We start from the raw sequence: 19,178 nt of genomic DNA, 5'->3' as shown, positions 1-19,178 counted from the left end.
TCACATGTCCATATAAAATACTGAAATATTTAATTTCCACAGTCAGTATAGAATTAACACTCAGGCCAAAAAGGAAAAAAAAAAGCATATAAAGAAAGAAAAAAAAGTTTCAATAGCAGGTTCTTTTACCTGCTGACATTTTAAAACATCAGTGTTTTAAAAGAAACCAGACCCATTAACACTTAATCAATGCTTTTACTTGTTGTTCACCTGCAGCTAACATCAGAATCATCCCTGAGCATTCAGCCCAATCTACTGCAATACCTTGATTTTCAGATCTGTAGTTTAACATGTGTTTTTTTTTTTTTTTTTTTATGACAAAGTAGAAAATAAATATGTTTGAACAATCTTTTTTTTTCCAAAGCATTCTAACATGTCCTGGTGTTATAACTATTGTCATAATTTGCCAAACAGAAGAAAAACCTTTCATTTCTAGAGACTTTATTCATGAAAGCTTTCAGGATTTCTGCAGAAGCTTAAAAATCATTAAAGATCCACAATTGGATTATCTAATTGTTGTTTTGCAAATAGCACAAACTGTCACTGCTCTTAAAATTCATTCAGTTTAGGGAACTAAAATCAAAACTGTCAGCTTACTTGTTATGAAAGAGGAAACATTTGATGTTGTGATGAAGATCTTTCATAATGATCTCAAAAAGGCCTTAAAGTCTAATTTTCACCCAAGTGAAGCTCCTCTAGAGCCGCTGCTTCTGTGTGTTTGAAGCCCTGGTTTTCTGGTTTACAGTTTATCATCTCCATGATGTTAAAAAATTAAGTTCAATGTAACCCCATTGTACAATTTTTTCTTCTTTTTTCCTTTCCTTTTTTAATTTTTATGTCTGAACTAAGGTTTTATTTTTAGAGATGAGGTACATAAAACACAGGACTGCTTGTTGGTTGATTTGGATTCTGTATTACCGGTATAATAAAATAAGCTTTATGTGCCAGATTCTAGAAATATCGTAACATTGATAGTTATTCTCCCTTCTTTCTAATGCGTGATTTCAGCAGATCTGACGTCTTTGTTACATGTCAGCATCTATTGTGGTCAGACTCTATCAAATATTCTAGTTATTACACTGGGCTGGAAATGTTACATTTCATTTCAAATATTTATCAGCCAACAGTTATTGTACTTCAAGCAGCTCTTAACAGTCATTGATTTTTTTTATACTCCGATATTGAGATGCTTATATTTTGGCTCCATTATTCAGCCATAAACTAGATTGTTGCTCCACCTTTTGAGTGCGTTTATAATTTTCCGCACTGCAGATCCAGTTGGGCCCAAGAAATGGAGTCGTATTGAAGGAGCCGATTAAATGCAAAATCGATACCTCAGAATGAATGATATCCTTTCCTCTCTTTGTTCAGGCTGCTTCATGCTATTAAGTCCTGTCCATTACTGGCAACGCAATCCCGACATTTGCATTAACATTTACAATTGGTCAGAATTGCTGGAGATGTTTTTTCAGCATACTGATAGCCTTACCAACTGTCCTAACAGCCACCCAGTATACCACTCTCACAACTGAAACTCACATTCACTGCATATTCACACATGCAAACAAAGATAATACGAGAGAGGGATGTTCTGCAAGGTGCCCCCAGAGGGCCGCGGATCAGCAGGAGAAATGTTAATGATTAATTAGATGTTAGAGTTGCTGGTGATTAAAAACACGGAGGATCTTTGAGCGGCCCTGAGAGTAGTATGCTGGCATCATTGACTCATCTTTTTCTTCTCTCTGATACTGTGGAGACAGAAGAAACACACCCACCCACACACTCACTGCCATTAAGAGAGAAATGGGCTGCAAATTAATACTCTCCTGTGACTGCCAAACATATAAGCACTAAATAAGAAAGAGGGAAAAAGTAAAACAGAGGAAGAGGGAGTCATTGGTATGTTTTGTCCCTTTTGTCAGATTGTTTTTGAGTTTGGTTAATTGTGCACAGAGTGACCTGATATTAGCTTTTCCACTCAGTTCTTTTTAAGTCACTTCAGAGGAAAAAAAAGCAATTAAAACTTTATTCTCTCTAGCATATTCTAAAATATTTAATTATTGTATAAATCCATTTATGTTTGGTATCATTGCTTCCTTTAAGACGATGTCCATAATGGTGGGAAACTTCAGAGAGGATTGATGCACAGACAGAAATAATACTGAATGCAATGCTACAGAGCATTGTTGAAGTATGGGGGTGCTCTCCAGTGACCATTAGCAGATGGGCTGATGATCCGCAGCTCCTGCTCTGCTAAATTGGGAACACAGAGTCTGTTCTCCAAATGACCTCCTCATCAACAGGATGCACCCTGCAGTCATTCTTCTGTTCGTAAACACCAGAAGCATCTTAAAGAGCATCACTCTTTGCATCTTTCACAGTCAGAGGCAAACTGAAAACAAAATCCACTATAACTGCCAAATTGCCCTTGAGACTCAGGGCGCAAGTGCAACATGGACTTGACAAGAGAATCTCTTCATCTTTTCTTTACCCTCCTATTTCTCTCCCTCTGAGTATTGATTGCCTCTGAATGGATAAGCATATTTTTTTCTCTCTCTTTATTGGTGCAAATAGTGCCAGATTCTCTCCCTTGTCTTTCTCTCTAACCTTTGGGGAGGCAGTCAGGCAGTGATTTAGTGTTCGTACAAGCGGTGTGGGCAAGCCTCAGTTTGAAACAGACAAAATATAAGCGTCAGCTTCCGATCAATAGCGGACTCTTCTTAGTTCTTGCTCCCAGACCCGCATGCACACAGAGGTCAGTGCTTACCAGATCAATGGCTGCAAATATAATCGATCTGCAGACATGGTTTCTGCAAACGACAGCTCTAATGTGAAACTAAATTGCTGCTCAGTTTGTGTAAAGATTGACTGTGAAAAGGCTGATTCCACATTCCTTTTGAAAGAGGTGGAAGGTGTTAATGGGAAGGATTTCCATAGAAACAAGTTGTAAGGATTCATACCTCCATGATCACTAGTGGTGCTACTAATAGGTGCGGTTTGTAGCAAATGCTTGTTATAATCACCTTGGCACCAAGTTAAACTACCTCCCTACACATTAACAAGAACACCAAAAAGAAATGAAAATAATTTTCATCATGCTTCAATGATTTTGAGCAGATTTCAAAATGCTAAATGTTTTTTATTTGCTAAAACCTCTATTATCAGTTTTATTTTTATTGTACTCTCTGAATGTGTACGTTTAAAATTAAAAAGTGCTGTTTGAGATGCTCAGTGCACCAAAACCTGGTCCCAAAAATATCTTGTCATCATTATTATTATCCTTTTGTTTTTCCTTTAACACACTTGGTTCCTCTTATGCTTGAGGTGAAAAGCTCCCCAATGGACAGATTTGACTTGGCTTTACGATTATAGTGATAAAAATAAATGAAGATGATTCAAAAAGGTTTTTTTTGTCCTTGATAGAGCTCAAATAAAAATAATGGGCACTGTATATTTTAAGGGCAGTTAAATGGGACACTACATTTTATAAGTGATACAACATCGTTTTCTCTGACTGTCTCACTCCATTCTCGCAGCAAGGACATTCAATTTTTCTTGACACTAAGATCTTTTGCCCTGACTGACCTCTCTGTGCAGCAGACTACTCTGCTTCACTGCAGGTTCAGACTTTTTTTTTTTGTTTAAAAGCATACACCTGAATCAATCAGAGGCTCTATTTGAATTTGATATTTTTCATCTGAAACATATCCTATATGTCAGTAGCTTTAGGCTGATAAGTTAGGATTTTTCCGTTCTATTTTAATATGACTGCTTGTTACATCTTTCAGTGGAGTTTTAATTATTATTGTGTAAAGTTAAAACTAAAGTTTGTTCTTAAAGTTCTCAAATATAAAGATTAGTATTTCTTTGTAAACTTTCTGAACACAAAATAAAGTGCTATATTTTTGATTAAAGTCTGAAAGCTTTTTGCAAGCTAATCAATTTATTTTCAGGAAATATATCAAAAATTACTTTAGCAACCAGAATGTTAACATGAAATAATTAGGAACTGAACATTATATGTGCTGTGCTAATGCTATAGGAAGAGATTCATCTATGTATAGCTTTTTTTGTATTATTGGGTCAGTCTGCTAAACTCTGACCTTTTTTTCTAACTGCTTGTGACTTTTCCTTCCAGCCTTTGTTTAGTGAGGAGGACTTAGGTTAGTTTTGATTTGCACTGATATGATTGAACAAAAGTGAATTATATTTTACTTGCTCCAACTGCCATAAAAATGGAAACATCTTCTATTTAGTTTGGTTTTTCTGTTTCTTTCTGTTTTCAAACAGTCTATGGCTCTATTTTCTAGTCTTAAAGTAATATAATAATATAATTATTATATTACAATATACAATATAATTAGAATAATATAATTCCCAAAAAGACGAGCATTGCTCTCATGCATTAGTTTTTCTCCTCATTCTCAGCTTGAATAATGACACCACTCTGTCTAGCCAAGTATCTGAGAACAAAGCGGTCAAGGTAATATGAGTGGATAGGTGCTTTCTTTTTCTACCTTTTCTCCTTTAATCATTAGAGTGCATGCTATCTCCGCAATAGCCAACACACAAAAAAGGCATCGGTTCTTACATATGCACATACTAGACAGATGGTTGGAGCTATGCTCTGACAGAGGCTAAAGCACAGGGCACCTCCACTCTTCAAAGTCTCTTTGCCTCTCCTCACGCCGCTTTTTCAAATGCCATCTGTACACAGGCTCACTAATGCTACTTAAAACAAGGACATTTCCTTTTTTCTGTCTCTAATTAGAAGCCAGCAGGAAAATGGTCTCAGATTCATTCTGCTATATTTTAAAATCATTTAGAAAGGTAAGTCTAATTATTTGATAAAATTGGCACATTGTGCGTTCCTGCATGAAAGATAAATGGCTTTAAATGACAGAGCAGAATGCCCCCATATACAACAATATTTTCTGTGTAAACACATGTAATGCTGCTTGTTTCTTTGTTTCTGTCTTTTTAATTGTGGTGGCTAATGACAAGAATACAGCTCACTAGATGGATGAAGGTCTGTGCGTGTTTGAAAAGGAAACGGAAAGTGTGTGTATTTCATTACCCGGCAGCCAGGTTTCTCACCTCTCCTTTTTTCCGGGGCTCTCAGAGGAGCAGTCATTTCTCTTTGTCAGTCAGTCACTGTTTGGGGAAATGATAGTGGGTTTTAGAGAAATAGTGGCTTTGTTTGGGAAGGAGCGAGCAAGAATAGCACTGCTTCCTTTCATCATCATCCTTTTTCTGTCACCTCTTTACATTCTCCTCTGTCACCTTCTCTCTCCTTTTGTCCTTTCCTTCCTTTACTCTCCGTCTACACTTTTTGCACTCTCTCCTTTTTCTTCTCAGCCTTGCCTTTCCCCACCCCGGCACTCACTTCTCGTCTCCCCCCCATCTTCTCTGCTCCTGTTTCTCCAGTTTGAGGTAGCGTGTTATTAGTAAGGCAGACAACGTGCCTGTCGGTGTGTGTTATAAAGAGATAAGCACAGGTAGAGAGAGTTACGTAAGCCCCTGTTGATTACTGTGGAGGAAGGGAAGGCAAGAAAAAGAGTGAGAAGGGTAGAAAATGAGTGAGAAAGACAGACTGCTGTACTTTACTTAGTACATTGTGCTCTAATATCAGTGGTATGGCTGGCAGGTGCTTGATAAGTAGAGCTGGGCTTCTGGGGCTGCTTAAAAGGACAGGGCTTGCCTCTTAAAATGCTAGTTTGTTTATGTTATTGTGATTAACAGGAGCAAAATAAACTGTTCTCCTGGTATGTTACACTAATACGACATAACATATGTATATAACAGATAAATAGGGCAGGACAACCTCTGTTTTTATTAAGTCCTAAACAGCTCTATAATCCTAACAAAAGTTTGCTTAAGTCTTAGGCAAATAACAATGAAGGCTTGAATGGGTTAACCAAAAATAAACCAATCAAATCTGATCTTCTTTAGACTGTTTTCCATACTCTAAACTTCCATTACGATCAAAAGGCTATTTCAGTTTCCAGGCTACAGGGAAGTCTGATTGGACCATGTTCTCTGCTACTGCTGTCATGCGGCCACTAGGTTTGCAGTGTCTGTTGTGGAATTTCACAAAGCTGCTAGTGGACAAAAGCAGGAATGGATGCAAATAATATGCAGGAAGACTCCTGTCAAGCCTGGTTAGCTTGTGGGATTTCTGTAAGGTACTGTAAGGCCAAGCATTCTGGTGCCCGGGCATTTGCCCAGGTAAAAACATTGGCATGGGAGGAGTTTGGAAAGACCATGGAGAAAGACTGTCAGTCAGCTTATTCTGGCAAAACCATCTACAACTTCCAGAGGGGGGAACAGTGTTTTTCTAACACCTGTTTTAAGGGGCTGATGGCGCTGCTAACCATGGCTTCCTACCTCAGATGGTGCAATACTTGACCTCTCAGTCGGTGGTCGATAAGCTGAAGAAAATGATCTTTCAGACGCCATTTGTTAAAATTTAAAACCTATATTAAGCCCATTTGAAACATAATAAAGAGAATCCTTCAAACTTTGCTCCACTGCAGTCTTGACTCTTTTGGTGAAATAAAACCTCTGTTGCTTTATAAGCAATTCTTGCTAGAGTATAGACCTCCTGCCTCCTGCAGTGTGATAGATCCCATTTGTTTTACCCTGAAGATTTTCGAGCCTTACTAGTTTGACATATGCTCTTTGTAAGTAAGTCTGGCTGGCCAGGCCAGGGCTCTGCACCTCTTCCTTTCTTCACCGCAGTATGTCACACCTTAAACCATAATACTGCAGTGGGATTGGCCGACCCATTTTGCGTCTGTTCTTATATGGTTTTGGTGGGATTCTTGTGTGTTTGTGAGCATGTAAATACAGCAAGAATTCAGACTGCAAACAAAGTTAAAAAACTATTGTTGGAACGACTGCTTACTTGTATGAGCAGAAAATGTTTGGAATCACCAATAATTACGACATCTTCCTTCAAAAGGCTTCAGTTTGTCATCCGAGTCAAGGTGCCATTTTTCTCTGGCCAATCTTATCTTCGCTCAGTCCTGTATGGGTCCTGATTGTCCATAAAAGTCTATGAATAGAAAACTGTAGGGAGACATATTTTATTAACAAACTTTGGAATACTTCATTTCAGCTATGTAATATAAATGTAATAACATACATTTGATGTAAAATTAGAGGCAACCAGTTAAGCTTTATGAATCAGGCAACTGACTACTTGATTTCTGATACTTTTTTCATGAGTGGCAGAAAGATGAAGGATCAGAATGCAAGCTAACTGGGTATTCATTCTAATATAGATAATCTATACTCTCTTTTTTGTAGAAGAAAAAACAAACTTCAAATAACAAAATGAGTATGGGAAAAATCTAACAGCAAATTAATTAATGAATGAATAAATAAATTAAATAAAAAGCAAATCAGAGTGGGAGTTCTAAATTATTTATTAGTTTAGAAAGCCCCTTAAATACCCTCAGATAAGGTCTTCTGAACATCAGTGTGTGTTATTAGGCAGTGCAACTTAACAGAACTCCTGTTTTATCATATTGAAGCTTCTTCCTACTGATCTCTTGGATTAGTCTGTAATTTGCCTGCTCTTTCTCCTCCCGCTCTGCTTCATGAATTATAGTTTTCAAAATTTCTATCATTAGGGGAAATAACAACCCCTGGGCTTTCACATTCTCTGAAAATGAGAAGTTTTGTCGAAGACTTGACTCAAACTATATGTGATTTTACTGAAAGATGTGTTTGTAATGTTTGCTTTCTAAATGTTAGGAGTCACCTGAAGGCAAGTTTGCTCTGAAATGTTAGAAAACAAACTCAATAAACATCTTTGTGTTTATTATCACAACTGTTTTTTTTTCTTAGCAGAAAATAAAATACAGAAAATATTAAAATAAAGAAAATATATATATATTTTTTTTTATCTATCCCAGAATTTCCGAGACTGTTCTTCACCTTTAACAGGAGAGTTAGACAGTGAATCACTGCAAGAACAACCAGGATTGGCCTGCTTCCAGAATAATAAGGCCAGACAGAGTGAATATAAATGAAAAAGGAGGAATGAACCTTACATTTTATAGTGTAAAATGAAAAATATGTTAAACTGGAACAGTACTAGAGGGAAATAGGGGTCGCTGGGATGTTAGAAACCTGGGAGCGCCGACACACTGTGGGCTTAGGGGTCTCAAATAATCCAGAGGCTTTCTAAAGCTTTTATACCACTCAATCTTTTCATATGTTTTCATTTAATAGACCGAGCCTTTACAGTATTTGATTAGGTCTATGAGACATACATTTGTTTTCAGCACCCTTCAATCTATAGAACTGCTGTTTGCTGCACTGACAGTTGCAAATAGCACCATTTATATTCCACTTCAGTTCTCTCAGGTTCCTTATGCCTAACAGCATGTTGCCACCACACAGAACCTGGTAGGTCTCTATTCAGAATATGCCTTTATTTTCTGTCATTCTTTCAAAAAAGGTGACATATGTGTGTGATGGACAATTAGAAGTCAACAAATGTTTCCCTTTAAGCAGCAGATACCTGCTAACCTTGCACTGCAAGCTGGGTTGTCGTGAGATCTGAGATTTCAGTCTCAGAACAAATCCATCTTGAAAGACTCCTGCTAATGCATCCGTCTCATAACAGTGTTTTTTGGGGCGGGACATGTACTGTAGGTAGGAATGATGACAGTCAGAAGGGCCTTGCAGGTGCATTACAAAATGGAGCACTCACCTGTCAATAGTGCAATTGACTCGGTTTTAGCTAAAATAGCATTTCTCATTTAAAAAAGGAGAGAAGCACTTTGTGCATTTGTAGATGGGAAGATGCCTGTGTTCTTTTCTTCAGACAGGATTTGGAAAAAGTTTGATTTAAAAGTGCGTTATGGAAGGCGAAACTAGCTGGCACGTCACCTATCAACACAAAGTATTGTACTAAACGTCCCTCATTTTTATGGACAGACTGAACGACAGCCATCCCAGGTTAATAACGTAGAACTCAACTCGTTCTACACATATCAATCTGGCTACTGCCAGGTTAGATATCAGCAGCCTCTGCAGAATACACATGGGTTTGTAGTATGGCTGAAACAATTAATCGGATTAGTCGTTATTAATCGACTATTGAAATAATTGTCCAGTAATTTAGTAATAATTTAATCGTTAACTGGAGTATAAATATATAATTATATAAGACTTTAAAAGATGCTTTTAGCTGACAGAGCGACCCACTTAAAGCAATAGTTATTCCAGAATTGTAAAAAAAATATATGAACATTTAGCTTTTAAGATTTAAAAAAATGTGTCCATCAATATGCTCTACCCAGCACAAGTGGAAACATTTGAGTTTCACCTGATTTATTTTAGTAAAAAGTATTCTTTAAGGAATCTTTGGCTATCCTATTATTGATCAAAAAAATAATAGACTGATTAATCGATTTGCTATATAATTGTTAGTTGCAGCCCTGGTTTGTTGGCTGTTGTCCCTTCACAGTACTGTATGTAGGTTTAGGTGGACAGCCACTTCCGATTAGGTTTGCAGTTTTTTTTAATATACTTTTTCCGTTTCGGATGGATGAACTGAAAGTTCTCAGTGGGATAATCAAAGGTTAGATTATTTTTTTAGAACCTAGCCCTGGTTTAAAAAATGTTCCTTGGCCGTCACAATTCTATTTTTTAAATGCTCTCTATGTACCTTACAGAATGGCTGTAGTTGTTGTACTAATTAGGTAGCTTTTGGAGGTATTTTTATTTTAGGTATTTACTCGGGATTACATTTTTCCATCAGTATAAAAATGAGCTAGTCATGCTGTTGATTAAATACTTTCTGAAAGTAAGTAAGGATTTAGATGGCAGAGATCTACAGCTTCGGCAGTCCTGGATATAAAAGAACTAAAACATCAGCTCCATAGCAAAAAAAGTGTTTGTTTTTTAAAGCATTTGATACAATTGATCACAATATATTTATCAGAAAGTTAAAACATTAAAGTTTACAGGGAGTTATTGCTGGTGGTGTCCCCCAGGAATCCATATCCTGACTGATACTTTTTATTCTCTACATCAGCCTCATCAGATATGTCCTGTCCGTCCTCAGGCTCAGGGAAAACCTCTGAAAATGGTTCTGCATGTTTTTAGGGGGTTTCCCAGCTTCTGCACAGCTGATTTTGATTGATAGCTGATTATCAGGCTTTTGCTAAAAAAAACAATCATCAACTTCAGCTGTGCTGAAGCAGAAAATATTGAAAACCAGTAGAACAGCGGACCTCAAGGAATGACTTTGGACATGCCTGCTTTTATTTATTTTTTATTCTGCAGATGTAGACAAATATTTTCTGTACAGGTAAGAGTTTATTGTAGCTCTTGGTTGAGATCCTACCATAAATAAATAAACTAAAACAATGGTTTGACAAAAGCAAATTGACCTTGAATATGAAACATTCTTATTTCTTGTTTTTTTGAAAATTTAAAGGAAATATAGTTGTGAAAGTCAAAATAGATGGGGTAGAGTAGGAATGAGTAAATGAACTAAAATGCTCACGGTTGGGTGGAGGTTTTTGAGGACCCAAATGCAGAGATCAGGAGGCAGAGGTGAATCTTGTAGATTTAATGACAGAAGGGAGGCAAAATCCAAAAATACAAGAACCAAAACACCAGAAAGCATCAGGAAAAACCTCACGTGCGAAGCCAGAGATAAGGAAGCAACTAAACAACAACAAGTAACCAGCACTGAGTGTCTGCAGATGTGGTGTATATAAGGGATAGGCTAATGAGCTGAATATGGAGCAGGTGTGAGTGGAACGAACTAGAAGGAAGCCAAGGGAAAAGGAAACAAGTCAAGGGGGAAACAGAGAGTAACTAAAGACTGAACCATAACAAAAATTCTTCAGTGCCATTGTTGACTAAAAGATCCACTGGAAGCCTCACATCAAACATGTCCAGACTAAACTATCTAGAAGTATTGCAATCTTTAGTAAGGCCATACTATTTTTAAATTATTATTTTAAATTATTAAACATTCTCTATTCTTCACTAATGTTTTCTTTACCTGAGCTATTGCTTAGAAGCTAACACCTATAGGACATCACTGAATATACTATGCACACTGCAAAACAGAAAGATCAGGATAATTCATAGGGATGGCTATCATGAATACACTAATACATTATCCATTCCTCCCTGCTTGTTAAAATTCTCTGATCTAGTCAAAATGTTAAACCTCACAACTAATATATAAAGCTAGCAAGAAAACAACAAAAAAGCTACCAGACAACATAAAAAGAAACTTTTACTGACAGAGACAGAGGGTATAGTTATTGGGATAATCCAAATTTAAAAGTCTTATATTGACCAAACATTAAAAGAATATGCATTTCAATTAATGGTTTTATAATTTTAGAACAACTTCAGTATTGAAATAAAGCAATGTGCAAACATGAGACTTATTATAAAAAGGCAAACACTGGATTTCTTAAAAGACATGAAACAGAAGAAGAATGGTGAACAGCAATGGATACTCTTAGTCACTATGCATGAGTGTATACATATGTTTGCAATGGTTTTGGTTATGTGGGCTAAAGGTAATAATTGTGTAAACGAGGATGTGTGTAAACACATGATTATTGTATGTATGTGTTTATTTATATTTACATAAAGTAGTTTAGTTCCTAATTTAATTGACTTTTTGAGTAGCATTGAATCAAGATAAGTAGGAACTGGGAAGATTGTTGGTGGTTAGGACTAAATATGTGTATAAAGCAAATATATATCAATAATTATACAATATTTGTATGTGTTAAGTTTGTTATTTTATCTGATTGTCATCAATATTAATTAATTAATTCAAACATATATTTAACGAGAAAAGGATAATTAATATCAAAGTATTTTGTTTAAGTGTTCTGATCAAGACAGGCAGCAACAGAAAGATAGTTTGAGTTGGAAAATATTTGACATGCTATATTAAAGCAGTCCACTGTAGAATATGAAAAAAAATGCACATGTTTTTGTACAGGCATTGTACAGGCAAGTACAGGCACTGGGAAAGGTCAACATCAGTGCACCTTTATATGTGTGTCTACAGTATGTGGGCATTAATACGAGTGCATACAGTATACAGAACATCACAAAAACAGCACAGAAATTAATTTTGTATCAATCAATCTCTGTTTTCCCATTATTGATTTAGAATGTGTCAGTGTGCTCTGTAGTTTTAAACCTAAAAGGGACCTAGTCACATATAGGGTTGGGAATTGAAAAGATTTTCACGATTCCCATCCCTAGTCACATACGACAACTATAGATAAACATAAAAGAAAAACATAGTTATCTTTGAATAAAACAATATATGCCAAATGACTGTACTGTTAGCATTAACTTAGTCCTTTTTTTTTTACTTTAAAAGTATTGCACTATAGGCGCCATCAGCAAACATAAACGCTGTTATATGACATCTGCTGACAGTACTGATTGTAGAGCCTCTGCTGGGTGTACTTGCTTGGCTCCATTGCTTACTTTTTTCTCATTGGCTGTCTCACCTCCTTATTATGCAGTTTATTCATGGGTCAATGTTTTAAATATTAATAGCTTCAATCTGTGTGACAGAGGTAGTGAAGACAGCTGTGCACTTTTTATTTAGATAGTTTTTTATTGCAACTCATCTCTATTCCCACTTTGTCCTTAACAGCAATTTCTTGTAGTCACAACATACTTGCGTGCGTTCTTGTGCGTGTTTGTGCTGGGCCTTCATCTGTATGCCAAGCATTTATCTGGAGGGCCTCCAGTGAGAACCAGCTTAGGAGGAGCTCAAGGCCAAACAAGTATGCGGATTAAAGGACGAAACAGAGTCCTCTCTTTTTTCTCATCGTGGTGAAGGATGAATATAAGCAGCACTCTCCACTCCTTTAACTAACACAGAGGTGCCCTTGAACAAGCTTCTTGGAGTGTCCAAGTGTCTTTTAGCCAAATACTTTAGTGAAATTGTGTGGATTCTATGTATGCTGAGGAAGTATGCTGCTGTGGAAGTATTTAGTACTTGGAGGAAATCTATGCTGCAAATATCCACTAAAAGAACAGCACATGGCCATCGAACAAAAGGAGCTCTAGAGATACACCAATGCCCCTAATTTTACCTCACACTCTGCTCACACTTGCCAAAAACTGTAATAAATAAATTAAGCAGTTGGAGCAGCAGTGGTGGCTGTTTGCACTGTGTAGATCCCATTAGAATTGGTATTTTTCTGCTTGTGACAACCTAATTAAAATGTACAGGAACAGAGCTGGCACAAAGGTAAAAAAAGAGAGGGGGATTTGTGAAAGCCTGTCAGGGGAGAGGGAACTAAAAAAAATATATAATGTGGGAAAGAAACAAAATAATTTAACTTGAGCGCTAATGAAATTCTCAAATGGCTAAAAGAAAAATATTGTGATCCAGCTAAGGTTATGAGGATTGTGTGCAGCCATTTAAGACTCCAAGTTAAGGTCTTTGGAATCCAAAGCTGGAGCTTAATAGCTTAAAATATCTCAAGATTTAATGTTTTTTATCATTTTTAAATTACTATTTTCATTCGTTCATAAAGTTGCATTACTTTGTATTATTTATTTATTTGTCATATTGCTTATTCTTTTAAATAGACATTATGTAAGTTTTTACTTACCCTTTACAGTACAACCAAAACATCATTTGATGAGAAGACTGACACCTCAGTATTTCAGCAGCGATGTATCTATAAGCCTGTAGACTTTTTCTCGAACGTCCTTCGGGTAAGAAGTTTAGTGGATGTGATGTCAAGTTTATCCATGTTGAATGGGCCGGACCTAGCAAACAATCGAAGCATTATTTTTAAGATGTGACAGGCATCCAGCTCATCTCAGACACCAATGGCATCTCCACACGAGGTGAAAAAAAAAACCTTGTGAGGTACTTGTGCACGCTACAAAAACAAGCAGAAGGATGCTGCAGTTCTGTGTTTTCATTAGTAATGCCTCTTTAATATTAAAACATGTTTTTAGATTAGGTAAGTAGAAAGTTTAGTTGTATCCAAACTGCTTGTTCTACTAATGCTTCTTTAATGCAGTGGTTCCCAAACTATTCCTTACTTTGGGAACCACTGCTTTAGTGTATGGCTTTGTTAACACTATGCCAAGATATTTTTCAGATTACTCATAACTCATAAATAAATTATTTTAATGCAGATGAGTCTATAACCTATATGCTACTGAAAAATACTGACGCTTTCTAATCTTTCTAATATTATAATGGTACTCAACCCTATTTAGCATTTAACATGTTCTGTTTGTAGAAATGCTTTTTGATGGCAGCTTTTATGACCAAATGTGTCCATAATGATTCTGATGATTTTATTTTTGGTTAACTTAATAGCAAAAAAAGAAAACTCAACACTCTCCTACAAATACACATACTGAGTATACATGTACACCCAGTGTGTGTATATGTGTGCATGAAGACACATTACTGTATACCTTTGCCTACATTCATCCATCCCTTGCATGATCTATTCCTGTGGAGGAAGGCCTTGTGCCTCTCTCCATTTATGATGTGTTAAGGAATGGAATACACCCTGAAAAGGTCACCAGTTCATCACAGAGAGCAGAGATTAGTACAACTATGCATGCACAAACTCATAACTAAGGACAACTCTGAATAAAAAGTTTACACTACACTCATGTTTTTGGACTTTGGAGAGAAGTTAGTTGACCTAGGGAGTATCATGCACCAAGAGACATGAAAAATGTATGCAAGATGCTAGGCTGAGATTTAAATCAGTGACCTGCTCTGCAGTTTCCCTGAAACTAAATTTAATACATTTACTTTGTCAAAAAGATAATCATTATTTTTTTTTTTTAAGGACTAGAACCAAAGCTAGGAGATAAACCATTTTTATGTGCAGCACTACAAGACAGAACAAGACAATTTAATTAATGCTGGGCTTTCAAGGAGTGCATTTTTATGCTGCAGTTTTGCTGGAAATTAAATAACCTTGTGTTGCCTGTGTCCCGCTGAGGAAACAAGAACAAAAGAGAGTGAGATGGTCAAGGTGCTACTTTGAATAAGAATTCAGAGGAGATAGTGCCATGAGCAAGCCAACAGGAAGTGTATGTTTAAAAGAAATAGAGAGCAGGAGCATGTACAAAAATGGGGAATAACAATATGGAGAGCTTTTTAAGTGTGAGAAAGAGGCTGCACACAATGATCCCCCAAACACAACATTGGTTTCTTTCTTACTGCCTTTCTTTTATTCAGCTTCAGTCATACAGACATGTCTGTGTGCGCACAGTATTATGTAAATAGTCTCTTCGGCAGAGTGCTGCTGTCACTGAGTGAGTATCCTCTGGGCCATCCAGGCAGCCTCATTAAAACGCGGCATAGCATCCATTAATAGATACTAGTGTGCATGTACACATACGCACACACATCCATAAGTAGTCAGTCAATAAAACACACAAAGCATTCACAGACACCAATAAAGGACCTCCTGGGAAGCACATCTCTAAATGTTCCTCTTAGGTGGCAGTCAAAAAAGTGTCTCCAAGGAAACTGCTTAAATGTCACTGAGAACAATACATGAAGAGTGTGTGGTGACCGTGAGTGCAGACAGTAGAAGAAAAGAGTGGACAATGCAGCTTAAACCAAGGAATTAGTCTATAGTCTGGGTTATTCTTATCCAGTTTCCTCAAATAAATGACATTGCAGTCTGGTACCAGAACTCTTCTGGATAGCAGGTCTATAAGGGTCAGGCTTTTAATTACAGGCACACCTACCATTAATGTGCTTTTGTTATGATTGTAATTATGATTATTATTATGTCTATGCTATGTAAATACTATGTCATTCACAAGGGAGTTTTTTGTAATTAATGCAAAATTATTACTCATTAAAGAGTTTTTCTATGAATTTTAAAAAGAAATATGCTTGCTTTTGAAATACTGGCATGGCGACGCTGTCAAATAAGTTATTCAAAGTCACGGTTGTTTAAGTCAGAAAGATCCTATACTCTTTGTTTACATTAGCATTTGGTGGTAAAAAAAAAAAAAAAACAGTCAATTAACAAATGCCACAACTTGCTTATTTGGGCCACCAATGCATCTGCTTAATATGCTCCTGGCTTTACAGCTGGATCTTATGAAAAAGTGGATATGCCCCGCATGAAAACTTTGAATAAATCAATCAACTTTAGGGCTACAGTCAGTCAGTGAGTTTTTAGTTTCCTTTTGAGGAGTGAGTGAAAACCAGAGTTTTTCGGATTGTGGAATCAGCAATGGAAGAAGGTGTTGAAAGAAGTTAAAGCGTTCACTAAACGCCATAGTTCCATTAGTGAAGCGCCATGACAATGTAAGAACAAGCCAGTGCAGCACATACAGAGATTAAAAGCAAAGACCACATATTTCTAATAACTGACTTTCATGTTATTGTAGTTTTTGTAAGTTGAAGTTTGGAAGGAACAACTCAATGCTGTAAATGACAATGCTTTTATGATTTTACTGTTTTCTCAGTAAAATCTAAGCCAACCCACATCCGCAAATAAGTTGCTAATTTATATATTCTATCATTTTTTGGCTCAGTTAAGGCTTTTTTTAAGCGTTTTGATCAATAAGTTGTGTTCCTGTAAGGACATAGCTATACAGACTACATACAAATTATCATATGAATACTAATCTGTGCCAAGGAAGTCATGAAATATTAAGAAACCCTTTTTCCCTAATGATGAGTATTTTAAAGAACTGATCTGTAGTTAAATTTCTGGAAAGTGAGAGGACCAACAGGGGTTTGAAAATGTCAATACCTGCTTTAAAAAAAGATATATACATATATTACATAAACATTAACGTTCTCCGTAAAACATGTAAAGTAAAAGGAGGCCTCCCTTTGTTTTTGATCTGCTGGCCCCGCAGGTGGCTCCCGAGGTGTTGGCTTCATTCGCTTTGATAAGAGGATAGAAGCAGAAGAGGCCATCAAGGGCCTAAATGGTCAGAAACCTTCTGGTGCCGCTGAGCCAATCACAGTCAAGTTCGCCAACAACCCAAGTCAGAAGACCAGCCAAGCCCTGCTATCACAGCTCTACCAGTCTCCTAACCGCCGATACCCCGGCCCACTTCACCACCAGGCGCAGAGGTTCAGGTGAGTTGATCCAGAATGGGTCTGGTAAGGGTTAAACAGGATATGTGATACCATGTGATAAACAGAGTTTTTTGTAACCTCAGCAGCATTATTCTTCTTATAGAGTATCATATGTTGTGTAGCCATGACAGAAAGTATCAACTGTTTGTCTATTCACAAATTCTTAACTGTTTTATGATTAATATCATATAAAAACAGAAATATTTAAGAAGAATTAGATGTTTGGTATTAAAAAAAGAATAAGCCTCAAAATTGATAACAATTTTTCTCAGTCAATATGTCTGATATAAACAAAAGTGATATTTGAGAAATGTTTACATCATATGAAAGTCTTAGATTGTTTAAACAGTGGATGTAACACCTACACATAGAGAGATCATGACTCATCTCTTTGTCTGTGTTATACCAGCTAGACTCATCTTCCTCCTGTGAACAGTCATTTTGACAAATAGGACCTCTGTTTGAACAACAGCTGTAAGTTCTGCAGCTGTTTCAGGTGCCAGATAAACCAGTGAGTGCTCTGGGTGGCTCCACCCTGATCAGAGAGGAACTGTTCAGAAGAGACTGTGGGGTTCTGTCGTTCACAACTTTCTGTTTTCCCCATTTCATCTCCCTACTATCATGGCAGCATCTTGACTTCATCTGTTTTTCCGCTTAGACAAAAACATGTTTTTTTCTACCTTACAATACAATTGAATGAAACAAATTTGGTTTGAATTGTTTGCTAAGCAATTTTCCATTCTAATGAATTTTTCACGGGTTTGTCGTCTTCACACTAAACCATGGCTACATTATTTTTATCCCTTCACCTACATACTGCATTCATCATGTCATACCTAATCATTACAATTCACACTGACCTAAAACGTATTTGTTGCTTGGATATCAGACAACATCCAGAGATGCGTTTGTCTTTCTCCTTGACATGTTTTAAGCTTCATCAGATAGTGCAAGAATGTTTCACAATTACAGACAGAACATGTGCTTATACATTTCCCCCTCCATTACAATAACACTAAGCCTGTCGTGCTGTTTACTCTTCATCAAAGTCGAAGCTTGGAAGGTATTTTTCTTCTGCAGAGGCTTCCCTGGTGTGACACCTGAGCGATGTTGCGTGGCTGTGTGTCTGTGATACGCCAAGCCAATTTACAGACTCTGCAGGAGAGCTGTCGTTTGTCATCACAACTCACAACCACAGGACACTTCCACACTGCGTCCTCCTGCTCTCTGCTCCTGAGCCCCTCGCTGAAACCTCAACACTTTGCAAGTTATAAATGTGCTTAGTGAGCACTACTTCCATGTGTTTTGAAAACTGATTCTTAAAAAAAGAAGTTATTAAAACAAGTAGGTAAAAGAAAAAAGAAGTTTAAGCGTTAGTATTTTTAAATTGCTATCCATAAATAAAGACCCAGGAATATTGAAAATTGTAGAATCTGTTAGGATCACCTAAATTATTTATATTTACCAAAATCCACAACATTCACAGAAATTTTTTGGTTTCTTTAAAATCAGAACTATAGATTTGTTAAAGCACTAAAGCACCACATAAGTATCAAGTCATTAAACCATTTAGGATGAAGATGCGCTCTGTGGATTAAAGGTGAATGTGTTTCCATGTGAAATTAGAGAATTGACCGGGAGCAAAAGAAAAAAAGACATTTGGGAAAATCTTTCAACCTGAGAGTTCTAGAGTAGCAGCTTCATGTTCTGTAGGTGCTTCCCTGCAGGAGAAACTGGTACACTTTAATAAAAAAGATGAGAGCTTGAGGAAGAAAATTATTGAATCAATATCGTAAGCATAGCACCAAGTTGGTTGCAAACTAATTGCAAACTGGCTTATAATATGAATGTTATTAAGTGGCCATCCCAAAGTCCCAGCTTCAGTCCTATGAAAGATAAAAAACATTGTTTCACACAATTTAGACTGGTTGTCATGGTTGCAGGTCGGTGGAGCGTGGCCTTGGAAAGGGCGTGGGTGTGAAAAGCCAAAACAGCTTGTCCAGAAGACAGACAAGATGGATGGATGGATGGATGGATGGATGGATGGATGGAT

The 19,178-nt window shown here is 36.8% G+C and overlaps 1 protein-coding gene across 9 annotated transcripts in view; it reads left to right on the top strand.

Annotated features, from left to right (window-relative positions):
• elavl4 (ELAV like neuron-specific RNA binding protein 4) overlaps window positions 1–19,178 on the top strand; it is a 96,546-nt gene that overhangs the window by 63,148 nt on the left and 14,220 nt on the right. For 7 of the 9 annotated variants that reach the window (XM_015379812.1, XM_015379814.1, XM_015379810.1 and 4 more), the window contains one exon: window positions 16,891–17,125. In XM_015379812.1, the coding sequence (XP_015235298.1) occupies window positions 16,891–17,125 (235 nt within the window). The remainder of the gene's footprint in view (window positions 1–16,890; window positions 17,126–19,178) is intronic. The other 2 variants (XM_015379813.1, XM_015379811.1) reach the window with 1 other exon arrangement.

Source organism: Cyprinodon variegatus, unplaced genomic scaffold (assembly GCF_000732505.1).
Source record: "Cyprinodon variegatus isolate N-32 unplaced genomic scaffold, C_variegatus-1.0 Scaffold200, whole genome shotgun sequence".
In the NCBI taxonomy this organism is placed as follows: domain Eukaryota; kingdom Metazoa; phylum Chordata; class Actinopteri; order Cyprinodontiformes; family Cyprinodontidae; genus Cyprinodon; species Cyprinodon variegatus.
This window is presented reverse-complemented; position numbering and strand designations above follow the sequence as displayed.